Source organism: Amblyraja radiata, chromosome 13 (assembly GCF_010909765.2).
Source record: "Amblyraja radiata isolate CabotCenter1 chromosome 13, sAmbRad1.1.pri, whole genome shotgun sequence".
Classification (NCBI taxonomy): Eukaryota; Metazoa; Chordata; class Chondrichthyes; order Rajiformes; family Rajidae; genus Amblyraja; species Amblyraja radiata.
In genome coordinates this window covers 24,389,963-24,407,721 of record NC_045968.1, presented here as the reverse complement: position 1 = coordinate 24,407,721, position 17,759 = coordinate 24,389,963, and the positions used below count along the sequence as shown (strand labels likewise).

General features: G+C 40.7%; 1 protein-coding gene across 1 annotated transcript in view; it reads left to right on the top strand.

Moving 5' to 3' along the window:
* The first annotated feature begins 8,043 nt into the window (after positions 1 to 8,043).
* Positions 8,044 to 17,759, top strand: part of LOC116980144 (S-arrestin-like) — a 34,305-nt gene continuing 24,589 nt past the window's right edge. The window contains exons 1-6 of the mRNA XM_033032255.1: positions 8,044 to 8,146; positions 11,844 to 11,989; positions 13,126 to 13,186; positions 15,199 to 15,243; positions 16,188 to 16,387; positions 17,427 to 17,486. Of these exons, the coding sequence (XP_032888146.1) occupies positions 8,044 to 8,146; positions 11,844 to 11,989; positions 13,126 to 13,186; positions 15,199 to 15,243; positions 16,188 to 16,387; positions 17,427 to 17,486 (615 nt within the window). The remainder of the gene's footprint in view (positions 8,147 to 11,843; positions 11,990 to 13,125; positions 13,187 to 15,198; positions 15,244 to 16,187; positions 16,388 to 17,426; positions 17,487 to 17,759) is intronic.

Sequence of the window (17,759 nt, the reverse complement as noted above, 5' to 3'; positions counted from 1 at the left end):
ATTGAAAAGACTAGGCTTGTATTCACCAGAGTTTAGAAGGATGAGGGGAATCTTATAGAAACATATAAAATTTGAAAGGACTGGACAAGCTAGATGCAGGGAAAATGGTCCCAATGTTGGGCGAGTCCAGAACCAGGGGCCACAGTCTATGAATAAAGGGAAGGCCATTTAAGACTGAGGTGAGAAAAAACTGTTACACCCAGAGAGTTGTGAATTTGTGGAATTCCCTGCCACAGGGCAGTGGAGGCCAAATCACTGGATGGATTTAAGAGAGTTAGATAGAGCTCTAGGGGCTGGTGGAATCAAGGGATATGGGGAGAAGGCAGGCACGGGTTATTGATTGGGGACGATCAGCCATGATCACAATGAATGGCGGTGCTGGCTCGAAGGGCCGAATGGCCTCCTCCTGCACCTATTTTCTATGTTTCTATTGGGGATCAAGTTTAACTTGCATATAAGGCAGAGGATCTAGCAACATTAATGATTATTTCAAGTGTACAAAAAAAGGGTACATTATAGTTTGATCACACAAACCAACCAAATCCCCATTGACTTTATCAACGCTACACACTGCCTTGGGAATGCAGCCAACATAATTAAAGACCATTCCCTCTTCCCAATTCTGCCTTCGAGCAGGAGATACAAAAGATTAAAAGCACATGCCCGCCAAATTCAAGAAATGCTTTTTATACTACCAGACTACAGATCTATCCTCCTATAAACTAAGAATGCAGCCATGATCTCCCAACCTATCTCATTGTGGTCCTTGTGCTTTTTTTGTTCTTAGCACTTTCTCTGTAACTGTAACACTGTCACACTGCAACACCATGTTTTGCAATCTTGTATTTTTCTCCTTGCGCTAGCTGTTGCAATAGCACTTGATTTGACACCTATAATATGATATGACCAGATAGCTTGCAAAAGATTTTTTCAATGTATCTCAGTACATGTGACAATAATAAAACAACAGCAGTTAACTACTAATTTATTAAGAATTAAGAATTAGATTAAGAATTAGACTGGCGGAGAGGCCCAAAGAGGATACTCTGAAGCCTTGGGCTTCAGGTTTAGTCAGAGATACAGCGTGGAAGCAGGCCCTTCGGCCCACCATGTCTGCGCCGACCAGCAGTCCCCGTACACTACCAGTATCCTACACACTAGGGACAATTTACCATTTACAGAAGACAATTCTCCTTTAGGAAGGAGATGAGGAGAAATGGCTTTAGTCAGAGGGTTTGAATCTGTGGAATTCTTTGCCACAGAAGGCTGTGGAGGCCAAGCCAATTGATATTTTTAAGGCAGAGATAGATAGATTCCTGATTAGTACATGTGTTAGAGGTTATGGGGAGAAGGCAGGAGAATGGGGCTAGGAGGGAGTGATAGATCATCATAATCAAATGGCGGAGTAGACTTGATGGGCTGAATGGCTTAATTCTACTACCACATGACTGTGAACTGAATTTTCGCCGGGAGCAATAATTCAAATACTAGATGGCCCCCGTGCAGCCTAGAGCAAAATAAATCATAACAATGAGCCAAAAAACATTCATATTTAAATATATTTATAGACAAAAAATATTTAAAGCCGAAGGAATGAGCACTAGGTGCAAAGCCTTCCATGTAATAATGTGAGTGCTCATTGGAGAGATTCCCAATGTCTAAATGTTGTTTGAACTGTAGGCTGTTCTATAGCTGACTTCAATGTTGCCATGTTCAAACATAGGCTGCAGGTAAGTTGTGCTTTTATACATCAATGTATGGTTGTAGCTGAAGGACCCTGTCACACACATTAATATTTAGCATGGTGAAATAGTCACTGCACAGTAAAACTCTAATAATCCAGCACATTGGGGACTTTGGTGTTGCTGGACAGATAGATTTTATAGATTGTTGAATGTTATTTCTATTACTAGTTTAACACCACTTTTAATTTGTCTTCTTTAAAATAATAAGTTTTCAAGTGAACCCAGAAAGTCAAAATGAATCACAGAACAGTTTTAGCACTGGAACAAGGCATTTGGTCCACAATGTCTCTGCCGAAAATGATGCCTGCTTAAACTAATTCCTTCTGCCTGCAAGTGATCCATATCCCTCTATACCCTGCATATTCATGTGGCTATCTAACAGGATCTTAAACATCACTATCATATCTGCCTCCACCATAGAAACATAGAAAATAGGTGCAGGAGGAGGCCATTCGGCCCTTTGAGCCAGCACCGCCATTCATTGTGATCATGGCTGATCATCCCCAATCAATAACCCGTGCCTGCCTTCTCCCCATATCCCTTGACTCCACTAGCCCCTAGAGCTCTATCTAACTCTCTCTTAAATCCATCCAATGATTTGGCCTCCACTGCCCTCTGTGGCAGGGAATTCCATAAATTCACAAATCTCTGGGTGAAAACGTTTTTTCTCACGTCTTAAATGACCTTCCATTTACTCTAAGACTGTGGCCCCCTGGTTCTGGACTCGCCCAACATTGGGAACATTTTTCCTGCATCTAGCTTGTCCAGTCCTTTTATAATTTTATATGTTTCTATAAGAACCCCCTCATCCTTCTAAACTCCAGTGAATACAAGCCTAGTCTTTTCAATCTTTCCTCATATGACAGTCCCCCCATCCCAGGGATCAATCTCGTGAACCTACGCTGCACTGCCTCAATCAAAAGGATGTCCTTCCTCATATTAGGAGACCAAAACTGCACACAATACTCCAGATGTGGTCTCACCAGAGCCCTATACAACTGCAGAAGAACCCCTTTATTCCTATACTGAAATCCTCTTGTTATGAAGGCCAACATTCCATTAGCTTTCTTCACTGCCTGCTGTACCTGCACGCCAACTTTCAGTGACCGGTGTACAAGGACACCCAGGTCTCGCTGTACCTCCCCCTTACCTAACCTAAACCTATTGAGATAATAATCTGCCCCCTTGATTTTGCTGCCATCATCTGGCAGCTCGTTCCAGGCACCCACGACCCTCTAAAACATTGCCATACACATCTCCTTTAAATAGTCTTCATCTGACCTGAAAGCCAATCCCTCTAGTCTGACATTTCCACCCTGGGAAATAGACTATCCTATCTACACTTTACATAATTTTATGAACATCTATTAGTTCACCCATCAGCCTCCCATGCTCCAGATAAAACAATCCAAATTTGTTCAATCCCTTATAGTGAATATCCTCGCTCAGTTTTACTTCTTTTCAATGCCAGCTGTATAAGGTCTGAAGCTTACACTCTAAACTCAAAGGAATTTGTCAGCCCTTCTGTTTAATAGCTTTCAGAACTCGACAGGTGCTGTTGTTTACTGGAGCTTGCTTGAGCTACATAACTTTACTAGTGCATCCTAGTAGTCTCCCTCCCAGCTTCCTACCAAAAGCACCCATGATGCCGTCTTGGCGGTTCTCTGTGGCATCCATGAGCAAGGAGCAGGTCTTCTAGGGGGTTCCGTTCTCCACTTTCTCACCCATTGGGAGCACTGAGCAATCTCCAAGCTACCACGGATTTTTAAACAATTTTATTCAGGTGTTTCAGGGATAGCAGCCAGTGATATCAACAAGAACTGGACTTCAAACTAGGACAAGGACAGCTGCATGATAAACACCACTGTCTATGACAAGAACAGCCTACTTCAGATATAGAGTATGGAAACTAGCATGACCATGCTAGCATTGACCAAACTAGCATTGACCAAACATGCACACAAATAGTGCCATGTTAATAGGCCTATGTCAAACCAGGCATCTTCAGCTCAGATATTTTGCACTATTGTGACAGATCGAGGAATGTCGCAGATTGCTCACTTTACCACTTACATATCAAACATGGTTATAGACATATTTGTTCCATCAATCAATATTTAGTTTTATGCAACCAGTCAGCTTCTCAACATAATTATGAATGTCTGGGCTTTTAGAATATTGATGTGAACTATGTTGTCTCAACAAAGGTACTTGATGGTTTTGTCAGTTAAGATGTGCTCTCATTTTAAATAGGTAATTCTATGGAACCATTTGCCTACACTCAAATTATTTAATACAACTATATAATTTTAATTGTAATTATAAAAATTGTATTCAATCACCTGCCGTTATCATTATTCTTGAAGAGTATAGATTCTCCCAGGAGATTCTTCCACCAGTTCTCCTTTTGAATGTCTGCTTGGGCTAAATAAAGTCTCTGTGAAGCTCATTCAAAATCACAACACTATCCAATTTCCATTAATACAGCACCCATCCATTTGTTCTGATGCAGATTCAATTCTGCAGTACCCTTCTGCAGCAGTGGAATGGCATGTGACAATTTGCCATCAATAGGGACAACAGCACTGACACCAGCAACTGGAGTTTCACTATGTTTTTAACAGGAAAAAATTGAGAACATTATTCAGTGAACCTTGTAATTTAAGTTCTCTCTCTATATGAACTTTTACAAGTTACATCAAAGAAACTGACATGCTGTTTTAGCACCAAGAAAAAACCATGGGTCAATCTGTATACAATTGTTTTTTGGAGGAGACATTAAACCATCTTGGCCTCCCAAGCAAAGTGATTTTGAGGATATTTATCCAAAAACCAACATTACAAAACAATATTGTATTAAGGTGGTTACATTGGTCTTTTCATGAGCTCACTGTAAAGAAGTTGCTTCATATGTTTTCTAAATTACAACAATAATACGTCAGACTTTTGGAATAACTGAGACAATGAAAAAAATTCAGATCTTTCACAGAGGGAGAAATAGAATGTAGGGATTGGATTCTCAGTCAAAGGGAGACAAAGGAATGGGATGTAAGGAGAAAGGAAAACTGGGTAGTGCATTGAACTGTAATGTTCCTATGTGTGGAATTTTGAGCAGAGACAACCGTTTGGTTTTCAGTTTGCAAATGTAATTGACCTGTTGATTGTACTTTGCCGAACCTTCCTTTCAAAATTGGAAAAGTAGGTGAAATTTAGAATCGCAGTTTATTTGATATTGACTTGTACTCCATCAACAAAATCAAAGTCTGTCTCCTTCTCCCACTAATATCTCACCCCTCTGCTCTTAAATTCTAATGGGATCAGTCTGAGTATCGTTGGGAATACTGACCAAATGCAAGGCATCTGATTTGGGTTTTGACAACTAAATCCATGAAATTATGAATTCATTGGTAAAATGTAGAAATAACAAGTGCCTTGATTGATCATGCAAGTGACAGTGTTACTTTCTTTATTGGATATAATAATAATAATAATATAATAAACTTTATTACGGACTCGAGGTCCAGACAAGGGGCAACATTACATTTTTTTTTTAAAAGCATTGCATATTAAATATCATAAAGTACATATAAAATCTTAGTATATCACTTATAAAAGCATCATAAATTATATATATTTTTTAAAACCACAATACATAAGTTAAAAATCCAGATTAAAAGAATGATCATTGTCCTACAATGAGACAACGATACCAGTGTCTCCACAGCTGGGATTCGTAGCGTGTAGTGCTAACCCTTATGTTTGACAAGGCCACAATAATCACATTTTTAGAGTCATTCATCCTGCAAATGAATTTATACATGTGATGTCTTAGGATAGCTTCTAAAGTACTGACTCCTGCAGCCACAAACATATTACTGGCACTACACCATCTAGGTTTCCTTAGCAGTGTTCTTAGCGTTATATGCCACCTTTAGTCTCTGCATACTTGTCTTTCCATAGTTCGACCACAGGTGCGCAGTGTAGAGTGGTGTGCAGTATGCTCTAAATAGCGACATCTTCACCACATCTGCACACGCACCAAATTTACGCAAGAGAATATTCGCCTGTACACACAGCATGCGTCGTTGCGTATAAATATCCTCATCATCTGTCATTTGTTCTGTAATAATATGCCCTAGATATTTTACCTTATTACAGACACTAAGATTATTGTCAGACAATTTAAAATCAGGAAATTTTAGACATTTATCCTCTTTGGTTCTACAGATCATAACAGCACTCTTACTAGCATTATATTTAATGTCATGTTCCACACCATACACAGAACATATAGTAAGGAGCTGCTGGAGACCAGCGCTAGATGGACTAAAGACCACAAGATCATCTGCATACATAATATGGTTCACTAAAATATTACCAATCACGCACCCAGTGTTACAGGCTTTCAATTGTTTAGACAGATCATCAATATAGAGATTAAAAAGGACTGGGGGCAAAATTCCCCCTTATCTAACACCATTGCTAACCCCAAATGGGGCTGAGACCCTATTGTCCCATTTTATTTGCATAGTCTGGTGGGCATACCAGTAGGCCAGAATTCTAACAATGTATTTAGGCACCCCTCTTTGACACATTTTACCAAACAGCTTTCTGTGATTAAAGTGGCAATATCTAATATTGAGTATTATTACTGACACTCATAACTTGGACACGCAGTAACGCAAACCATTTCAATTTTGAGGACAAAATGTTGGACCTGAAGAAGGGTCTGGACTCGAAATGTCGCCCATTCCTTCTCTTCAGAGATGCTGCCTGAATTACTCCAGCATTTTCCTCTATCTTTGATTTAAACCAGCATCTGCAGCTCCTTCCTACACATGTTGAACAGAGAAGTCTTGTCTATCAATGTTCAAGCGTTTCTCACTGACTTATCACAGATATGGGGGATTGCTGGAGAAAATCTTATTTATGAGCCTAAACAACCGGGTGGATAATGACCAAAGTTGCCCATTATGCACTGACTAATAGTCCTCCAGAATTGACCAAAGGGTTCACAATAACAAGTGTACATGCGCAGTCAAGGTAAATTGCAAAAGACTACACAGATATTCAAACAAATTTCTGATACATGGACCGATCTGGTTGAATCATGAAGGGTTGCGAAGATGGGACAGTATCCTGAAAAGTCCTCAAAAATGTGCCATACCAGTTGGCATAGGGAAAGGTTGAAATTCAGAACAAAACAAATTGGTGACAGCTGGCTGGGCACATCCACTACCCAACTCATTTATATCCACCCACTGGAATTGTGTCAGGAGTATTTATGTGTTTATTGTGGAATTTCTATTTTAATGTCCTGAGGCGCTGATTTGAGGCCCTTGACAGGACATCTCCCCACCACAAACCCTCACATATTAATCAATAATGCTGTTTTGGTGTGGATAATTGCCCTGGTGAAGCATTTTTACTGGTAGCCAAGATTCAACCAGTGTAATTTCAATTCAATGTTTAAAAAATATTTAAAAACATTTAAATTAAATAAATGTAGACAGAGATATTTGTCACAAAAGCTCACCATCTTGATATAATTACAGCAGTAATGAAGATCAGGAGTAACTTGGAATGGCCTCTCTCTACCCTTACACCCAGTTGGTAGACAGAGCTCTGAGATCATCAAGGCTCTGCAATAATTTAAATAAACAGATTATTAAAAGAGGCTTTATAATGTAGGGTTGTAACCTTGGACAGGATTTTCTTGTATTACATTACATTACTCCTCATCACAGCTAGTAATCCGCTCAGATACTGATTCCTGGCAGATACAATTTTGTCCAATTGCTGTCCTATTGCAGTCAGTGTAGTACAAGACAAAGGCTCATCCTCTGACTTACCTAAATACCTAAAGAAGAAAACAGATTGCCAAGGGATTCTTCTTCAAGCATTTATTGGTTTTCCTCCCCAAGCTGTGGTCGACTGTCTAAGGTACCTTATCAAAAACTATCCAATTTTATTTAAACTATTTTTTAAACAAACTAGTAAATAGGTATCGTGCATAGGATTAAAAAAAACTATATTTGTATAACTGCTTAATTATTAGCAAGTTCAAAAAATAGTGGAAAAATTATAAAAGGTTGAAAGATCTAAACTGGGTTCTGTCAGAAAATGAAAGCTTAGTTATGATGTGTGTTTTGCCTACTCCTTGCAGAGAAGAATCATACCTCCATCTCGTTATCACAATGCTGTTGTTCAGCCAGCAAGAAAGTATCATTTATTGCCTTGTGGTGTATCAACAAGGACTCATTTTACTGGCTGATTTTATCTGGTGCTGTCAGAAGACATGCTACAGCTCTCATTGGAGAAGTACAGATCTCCCGCTGGTGGAAATCATGAAGGAGCATACATGAAGCAGGCACTGTTTTTAAATTTGGTTTTGGATTTTGGTGAACAAGACTTACAGCACCAGAAACCTTAGTTCAATCCTGACTCTGGGTGCTGTCTGTATGGAATTTGTACATTCTCCATGTGAACGTGTGGGTTTTCTACAGGTGCGCTTGTTTTCTCCCACATTCCAAAGATGTGTAGGTTTGTTGATTAATTTGTTTCTGTCAATTGTCCTTAGTGTGTAGGGAACTAGTGTACGGGGATCGCTGGTCAGAGAGGACTCGATAGGTCAAAGTCATTCATTCACTGTTGTGCAAGCCAGTTGCCAGATCGTGTAAATGGCTGTAAAGCTGTATCTCTAAAAAAGATGTAAATGAGGAGAGATATCCACTAACTGCAGTGGTCCAGGATGTCCTCCATATAGGGGATTAAGTTGCAGTGGAAAGAATTGTGAGGTGAACATCAAGATTGTAGCAGCAGGAATCTGGTTGCAGTGCGGCAAAATAAGTTTAAAAGACCTAACTCGTGTAGTTAAGGTCAATTGCATCTCTACCTCAGCTCCCAATATCTGTTCTACCAGTTTGCACACTGTGCCATGGAATGCCGACTTTTTACTGATGTAAACACAATCTCCATCGTCCATTACTGTTCCCTAACATTCATATATACCCACCTCATATTTTTTCCTGTCCTTTAGAATTTTCATGACAATACTCTAAGCTTCATACTCACATCTCACAACATAGTTAAAGGGCTTTTGCTCATGAATCATTAACATGTAGGATCAGCGGGAATGCGATGTCTTATTTAGCAGATCCAGTGTCAATCAGTATTGCACAATGAATGATCTCACCAATGAAATCTCCTGTCTGTGTACCAAATGAAATGTCTTTTAAATGTTGTTGATGGAGTAAATCAAGAACCAGAGACTGTAAGTTTAAGGTGAGTTGGGCAAGATTTAATACTAACTTGAGGGGCAACTTTTTCACCCAGAGGGTGATGTGTATATGGGATGAGCTGTCAGAGGAGGCAGTTGAAGCAGGTACTATAACAATACTTAGAAGACACTCAGACAGGTTCACAGATTGGCAAGATTTAGGATATTTGGTAAACATGTGAAAATGGGACTAGCTCAGATGGGACCATATGACCATATAACAATTTCAGCACGGAAACAGGCCATCTCGGCCCTACAAGTCCGTGCCGAACAATTATTTTCCCTTAGTCCCACCTGCCTGCACTCATACCATAACCCTCCATTCCCTTCTCATCCATATGCCTATCCAATTTATTTTTAAATGATACCATCGAACCTGCCTCCACCACTTCCACTGGAAGCTCATTCCACACCGCTACCACTCTGAGTAAAGAAGTTCCCCCTCATGTTACCCCTAAACTTCTGTCCCTTAATTCTGAAGTCATGTCCTCTTGTTTGAATCTTCCCTATTCTCAAAGGGAAAAGCTTGTCCACATCAACTCTGTCTATCCCTCTCATCATTTTAAAGACCTCTATCAAGTCCCCCCTTAACCTTCTGCGCTCCAGAGAATAAAGACCTAACTTATTCAACCTTTCTCTGTAACTTAATTGTTGAAACCCAGGCAACATTCTAGTAAATCTCCTCTGTACTCTCTCTATTTTGTTGACATCCTTCCTATAATTGGGCGACCAAAATTGTACACCATACTCCAGATTTGGTCTCACCAATGCCTTGTACAATTTTAACATTACATCCCAGCTTCTATACTCAATGCTCTGATTTATAAAGGCTAGCATACCAAAAGCTTTCTTTACCACCCTATATATATATATGAGATTCCACCTTCAAGGAACTATGCACGGTCATTCCCAGATCCCTCTGTTCAACTGTATTCTTCAATTCCCTACCATTTACCATGTACGTCCTATTTTGATTTGTCCTGCCAAGGTGTAGCACCTCACATTTATCAGCATTAAACTCCATCTGCCATCTTTCAGCCCATTCTTCCAAATGGCCTAAATCACTCTGTAGACTTTGGAAATCCTCTTTCATTATCCACAACACCCCCTATCTTGGTATCATCTGCATACTTACTAATCCAATTTACCACACCTTCGTCCAGATCATTGATGTACATGACAAACAACAAAGGACCCATCACAGATCCCTGAGGCACCCCACTAGTCACCTGCCTCCAACCCGACAAACAGCCATCCACCATTACCCTCTGGCGTCTCCCATTCAGCCACTGTTGAATCCATCTTGCTACTCCTGTATTTATACCCAACAGTTGAACCTTCTTAATCAACCTTCCATGAGGAACCTTGTCAAAGGCCTTACTAAAGTCCATATAGACAACATCCACTGCTTTACCCTCGTCAATTTCCCGAGTAACCTCTTCAAAAAATTCAAGAAGATTAGTCAAACATGACCTTCCAGGCACAAATCCATGTTGACTGTTCCTAATCAGACCCTGTTTATCCAGATGCTTATATATATTATCTCTAAGTATCTTTTCCATTAATTTGCCCACCACTGAAGTCAAACTAACAGGTCTATAATTGCTAGGTTTACTCTTAGAACCCTTTTTAAACAATGGAACAACATGCGCAGTACGCCAATCCTCGGGGACTATTCCCGTTTCTAATGACATTTGAAATATTTCTGTCATAGCCCCGGCTATTTCTACACTAACTTCCCTCAATGTCCTAGGGAATATCCTGTCAGGACCTGGAGACTTATCCACTTTTATATTTTTCAAAAGTGTCAGTACTTCTTTTACTTTGAAACTCATAGTATCCATAGCTACTCTAATAGTTTCCCTTACCTCACATAATTCAATATCCTTCTCCTTGGTGAATACCGAAGAAAAGAAATTGTTCAATATCTCCCCCATCTCTTTTGGCTCCGCAGATAGCTGTCCACTCTGTCTCTCCAATGGACCAATTTTATCCCTTGTTATCCTTTTGCTATTAATATAGCTGTAGAAACCCTTTGGATTTACTTTCACCTTACTTGCCAAAGCAACCTCATATCTTCTTTTAGCTTTTCTAATTTCCTTCTTAAAATTCTTTTTACATTCCTTATACTCCTCAAGCACCTCATTTACTTCATGCTGCCTATAATTATTGTAGATCTCCCTCTTTTTCCGAACAAGATGTCCAATTTCCCTTGAAAACCAGGGCACTTTCCAATTTTTACTGTTTCCTTTCAACCGAACAGGAACATAAAGATTTTGTACTCTTAACATTTCCCCTTTAAATGTCCTCCATTTCTCTTCTACATCCTACCCATAAAACAAAATGTCCCAGGTCACTCCTTTTAAATCATTTCGCATCTCATCAAAGTTAGCCTTTCTCCAATCAAAAATCTCAACCCTAGATCCAGTTCTGACCCTCTCCATAATTATATTGAAACTAATGGTATTGTGATCACTGGACCCGATACATCTTGGTTGGCATGAACAAGTTCGGTTTCCATGCTTTATTACTCTATGACTCTAGGCAAGTCAAAGAAAACTGCAAATCCAAGTGGCCACACATTCTGACAGGCCTGATTGGTACCAAAGTTGACATGGTAGACGGTCGTGGAAGGCAAGCTGTCCTTGTAACAAATTACAAGATTATCCAGCTGCCTGGTAGAATATTGGAAGGATCCAAAACAATTATAACATGTGGTGGTGGGAAGGCGTGTTTGAAAAATGTTGTACTGCTATGTTAAACTTTGAGCAAAGTTTGTGAACTTCACTTATCAATGTTTTACAATTTTTGCTTTTCAGCTTCTTTACATAATATCACACCAGGAAGGATGAGCAATCCCGAGCCTCAGAAGAACCCCGCTCCCAGTGTGGTTGTTGCAAAAATGATGCCCCCACCTCCTGGCCCCAAAAACATCGTCTTCAAGAAGACTACCCGTGATAACGCGGTGCGTGACATCCCTTACCTTCCGAGGGTTTTACTTGTTTTTATCTCTTCCTCACAGATGTCATAAGACATTGTCGCATCAATGTCCTGGTTGTGTGGAAGATTTGGGTTGGCTGAAATTAGAGAATAGGTCTATCCATGAAAGATAAATAGCAGTGTCGGGCCAGTGAATGTGGGGCGTAACTGATAGGGTTGCACCCTCATAACTCCAGCCACCCAGGTCCAATCTTGACCTCTGGCACGCTCAGTTTGAAGTTTGCTTCTTCTTCCTGTGATCGCATGAGTTTTTCCCGTGTTCTCCAGTTCTCACTAATATTCTGAGGACATGCAGGTTGGTAGGTTAATTGGTGTTTATGAATTGCCACTATTATGGAGGTGGGTGGTAGAATCATGTTGTGAGTCTTGAGTTCAAAATCTCATGATTATTTAATAGGAGAATATTAAACAACCTCATTTGCTGCACTGAGACTCATTGATAACTATAGGGAGCTACAGTAGGTTAAGGCAATCTGTGTACCTTAACCAACACTGACCCAACAGATTACCCGGTTGTTTTGCTTTGATCAAAGTGGTGGCCAAAATTCTCTACATTACAATGAAGATTATAATACTGAAAAGGAACATACTTCATTATAGTACAGCATTTTGGTTATTCAAGGCACCATATAAGCATAATAAAAACAGGAAATGCTAGAAACACTCAGATACCAGCTGGTAGAGGTGCTGCCTCACAGCGCCGCAAACCCGGGTTTGATCCTGAACTCTGGCGCTGTCCGTGTGGTATTTGCTACGTTCTCCTTGTGGCCATGTGGGTTTCAGTGGTCCAATGGTGCTTATTGTCACATGAGCACTTCACAGAAATAATTTTTGGGCAGCATGGTGGCGCAAGTTTGATCTACACTATCACTGCAATTCCCTCTGTTCGTTTCACCCCTCTCCCTCTCTAGAACTTTCCACATGTTTCCAGGTCTGATGCAAACCGCTTTACCAGAAATGTCAACTCTGTCTAGTTCTCAGGGTTACTGGCCAACCTCTGTATATCGCCAGCCTTTGATTTTTTTACATGTAGTTACGGCCGCGAGATATAATTGGCAGTGCCCATCTCCATCATTCAGCATCGTACTTCTGTTTTTACAGATTGCAGTCTACTTCGGCAAGAGAGACTTTGTGGATCACGTCAGCCATACAGACCCAGTAGGTACAGTATGTATGCTCTGTGAGGGATAACAGAGGAGGATTCTATTCTCTGGCTCTTTTACTGCAAGAGGGATAATGTTTCCAGCTGTTTAGCAACCATTAAACTGGAGCAATCATGCTAACAAATTGTAGTCCCACATAAAATTGCTTTACATTTGATCAATTGCTTTACATTTGATCAATACCTGATATTAGCATGCACACTTACACTGATTTTTCCAAAGGTCTTTAATGAAAAATTAGCTTTTATTTTGGGATAGGACATAAAGGGCTAGAGTAACTCAATTGGCCAGACAACATTAAAGGTGACCTTCCGGGTTGGGACCCATCTTCAGACTAATTAATGGGAATTGGGATATTGAATTCCGATAAAGTACCGAGAAACAGACAGCTCCGGAAAGCATAAACTGCCTTGCTGGAGGCTGCGTGGATTTAAAACCCTTTAGATCGATCACTATGGCCTGGAAATTTCTTCATTCAGTACAAGTGGAGGTAATTTGATTGTGATCACTGAACAGGATTAGGGACTTTATATACTGGCAACTGAATCCTGAATCTGAGTCCTTCTGAGAATGCTACATCTCTGCAAGGATGTGCAAGGTTCTCGCATTTCTCATATTTCCTCATGACATAAAAAAAAGCCTTTCAGCCCATTGAGTCAATGCTGGTTCTCAGAGCAATCCCATTGCCTCGCATATTCCCCTGTAACATTTTTGCTGTTCTATGCCCATCAACTCCCCTCTGTCAATTCCTCTGACATCCACCTGTAACGGGGGGCTCAGTTGCAGTAATAATTAACCCAACAACCAGCAGGTCTTTGGGATGTGGGAGGAAGCCGGAGCGCCCAGAGGAAGCACACGCAGTCACAGGGAGAACATGCAATCTCTACAGATTGAACCTGTTTCATCTGCTGCCTCCTGCCTACCTGTTTAGCACAAGCACTGATGCCAAATAGTGTAAGATGCTCATTCCATCATCCCTTTAGAGATACTCTAAACCACCCAGAGAGTTGTGAATCTGTGGAATCCTCTGCCACAGAAGGCAGTGGAGGCCAATTCAATGGATGTTTTCAAGAGAGAGTTAGATTTAGCTCTTAGGACTAAGGGAATCAAGTGATATGGGGAAAAAGCCAGAACGGGTTACTGATTTTGGATGATCAGCCATGAACATATTGAATGGCGGTGCTGGCTCAAAGGGCCAAATGACCTACTCCTGCACCTATTTTCTGTGTTTCTATGAAGGCCTTCAAACATTACGAGTCTTGAAGACTTGTGGAAAGTAACAAGATACCAAGCCTATTTTGGGATTAATTATAGGGACCAATCTTAACTGGTTCATGCCACTGCCTTGGGGTTTGAGGCACTATTCTTTCTTGGTAGGATCCTTCTTTAATTTATAATTACTGATTCCAATGCCCAAACCTAGCTATTGCCCTTGAGTCTCGTAATCATCTCCTTGAACCCTATCGAGCATCTTCTCACACTCTCTAATCACCCCCTAACAGTTTTTCGATTCCCTGCTGCAAGATCCTTTGTGCTGAATAAGTAAATAATTAGAGATAGAACTTTTAACAGAGCACCCTTTACTGAAGGCAGTGTATCTCAGCGGAACCTTTAGATTGTTCAGGAGGTCGGCATGTCCACGCAGCAGCTCAGGCCTGGTGGATGGCAGGATTGACATTGATTGCAGCCCAACCTACCCAGAGCTAATACAAAGCTGGATGAACCCCACAGTGTCCTGAAGCTAGATGATGGGAAATCCAGGGCCTCTAATAATGTTGGATGAACACTATAATTTCCTGGGGTTTAGTTGATGGGAGATTTGGGGTTGATGTTGCTGCTGAATAAACTACACAGTGTTCCTGCAATGGACCATTAACGTTCTCGGCTGCTACAGGGGATGAATGATACCACAGTATCCATGAACTTCTTAATTAGAAGCACAGTGATGGACATATCATGCAAGGCAGCCAGAGCTGATTTCTATGACTGATTTTATTTGATTACTTTTCAGACGGTGTGCTTGTATTGGACACAGGCTACATAAAGGATAGAAAAGGTGAGAAATCCAGCACAGTTATTAAACGTTACACACAAGCAAACTGCCTATTTACTTTCTGGTACAGTTGCCTTAAGAGGTTTGTTCTACCTAGAGGTGAGATGAATTGGTTTTATTTAGTACAGACATTCTCAGCCTCCCAAACACAGCCTCACACATGGTCTAGCTTACACACATGCAGTTTGACATGCAGTGCATACAGTGGCCTACTTACAGTATTACAATGCATCGTTGCAAATCTAGCCACAGGTGCACAATCTTCCACACTCAGCACCACACACACTCAGCTCGCACATTCAGTCTCTTTCAGCCCCAGCACCAACTCCACATTCACTCAGCCTCACACTTTTAGCCTACCCCTAGGGACGACAGATGGCACAATGGGCTAAGTGTTCGTCTGGCAACCGGAAGGTAGCCGGTTCGAATCCCGCTTGGAGTGCATACTGTTGTTGTGTCCTTGGGCAAGACACTTCACCCACCTTTGCCTGTGTGTGAATGTGTGTGAGTGATTGGTGGTGGTCGGAGGGGCCGTAGGCGCAGATTGGCAGCCACGCTTCCGTCAGTCTGCCCCAGGGCAGCTGTGGCTACAGAAGTAGCTTACCACCACCGAGTGTGACTGAGGAGTGAATGAATAATGCGATGTAAAGCGCCTTGAGTATTAGAAAGGCGCTATATAAATCCCATCCATTATTATTATTATTACCCCTATTGTCACCTACACCCTGAGGATGAAAATAAGAACTGAAATCATTAACTCAGTGCACAGGAGACTACAGATGTATTGACTTGATATGTTGAGTCACCAAGCCCACCAAAGAAACCCTGATTTGTTTTGAATTCAGATCTGGTCACGTGCAAAGCCAAGCAGGTGATCGAGCCCAAGTTTCTTGAGCAGAAGTTCCAGAATAGAAACTCTCAATTATTATTTCTGATCTTCATTTCAGTTTTTTGCAGACTGCTCTCATCATTCCGTTACGGACGGGAGGACATTGATGTTTGTGGGTTGACGTTCAGAAGGGATCTGTATATGGCCACAATCCAAGTATATCCACCCCCTTCAGGCCAAAAGCCTAAACCACTGACCAAGTTGCAAGAACGTTTAGCAATAAAATTTGGAGACAGTGCTTATCCTTTCTGCTTTCAGGTATCTCTCTCGCTCTATCTCTCTCTTTGTGTTATGGAGTAATTCATATACTTGTCACCAGGATGAGCTAAGGAATCATTCAACCATTTTCATACCTTGTTTCAACCAGGCACCGTTGCTTTTCAGCATTGCACCAATCTTTAGTTGGCTGCCTCTGAATGCAATTCAAACCCGTGGTCCATTTAAAATAGAAGTGTTATTAGAGCCTAATCACTCTTGCCTGCCTGTGATATTGCTAAGCTGGCTTGAAAGTGAAGGGTACAAAAATGTGATTCATTTCGGTAAGATAATACAGGCAAAATATCTCATTCCTGCCAGTGAATGCCTTACTACAAAGCTCCTTCATTTCATGATGACTCCTCAGGAGGCACTTTTCTGGTGCTCATTTAAGTGGAAATCAATTGGACACTTTGAAAAATTAGAGTTATTATTATATCAAAGGCAATTTATGGGTAGCAAAGCAGAGGATTTAATAAGCCCTTATCACATCTTGAAAAGCAACTAACTAGTTTGGTGGGGCACAGTGATAAACTTATTTGAGTGCAGATCTTATTTGAGTCCAGATATGGGTTTAAATCCAACCACAGGAGCGGAGAAATTTAAAATCATGTTATTAAATGAGTTGGGAATAAGAAAAATATTATTGTCAGTCATAATAACCACAAAGTCACTGAATTCCTATTTTAACCGATCCAATGGTCTTCAGGGAAAGGAGTCTGCCATCCTCACCCAATCTAGCCTATATGTGACTGGGCTGAACAAGGCTAAATCTTATGGGTGTCAGCATTCGCCATTCCCTTGACCTCTATCCCAATTCTTCTAGATCCTGTTGTAACCTTAGACAATTTACTTCACTCTCCATTGCACCAAGAATGTTGGTATCATCTGCAAATTTGCTAATCATGCCACCTACATTCTCTTGCAAAGCATTAGTATATATGATAAACATCAAAGGACCCAGCATTGAAGCCTGTGTTGAAAACTATGGAAATAACGAATCTTCTCAATGTATTAACATTCCTTTTTTCACCCTTGACAGTTCCCAGACTATCTACCCTGCTCTATAACCTTGCAACTGGGTCCCAAGGAAGTCGACAAGGTGAGATATTTTACGTGTTGTTATAGGAATCAGGTCTTCAATTGCTGCAGACATTTTACACACTTGTTTCCATCTTTTTAATTAATAATTCCATTAGTTATAATGGTAAAGCTGAATACTGCTGGAAAGCCTTGTAAAGATATAATGCAGGAATGGAGGCCATAAGGCGCTGGATGCTGGCCAAGGGCAGCACATTGTGTATTGTATTCAAATAGAACGCAATGCACCATCTGTCCATATGGTTTCAGCTGGAAAACGCTATGGATCATGATG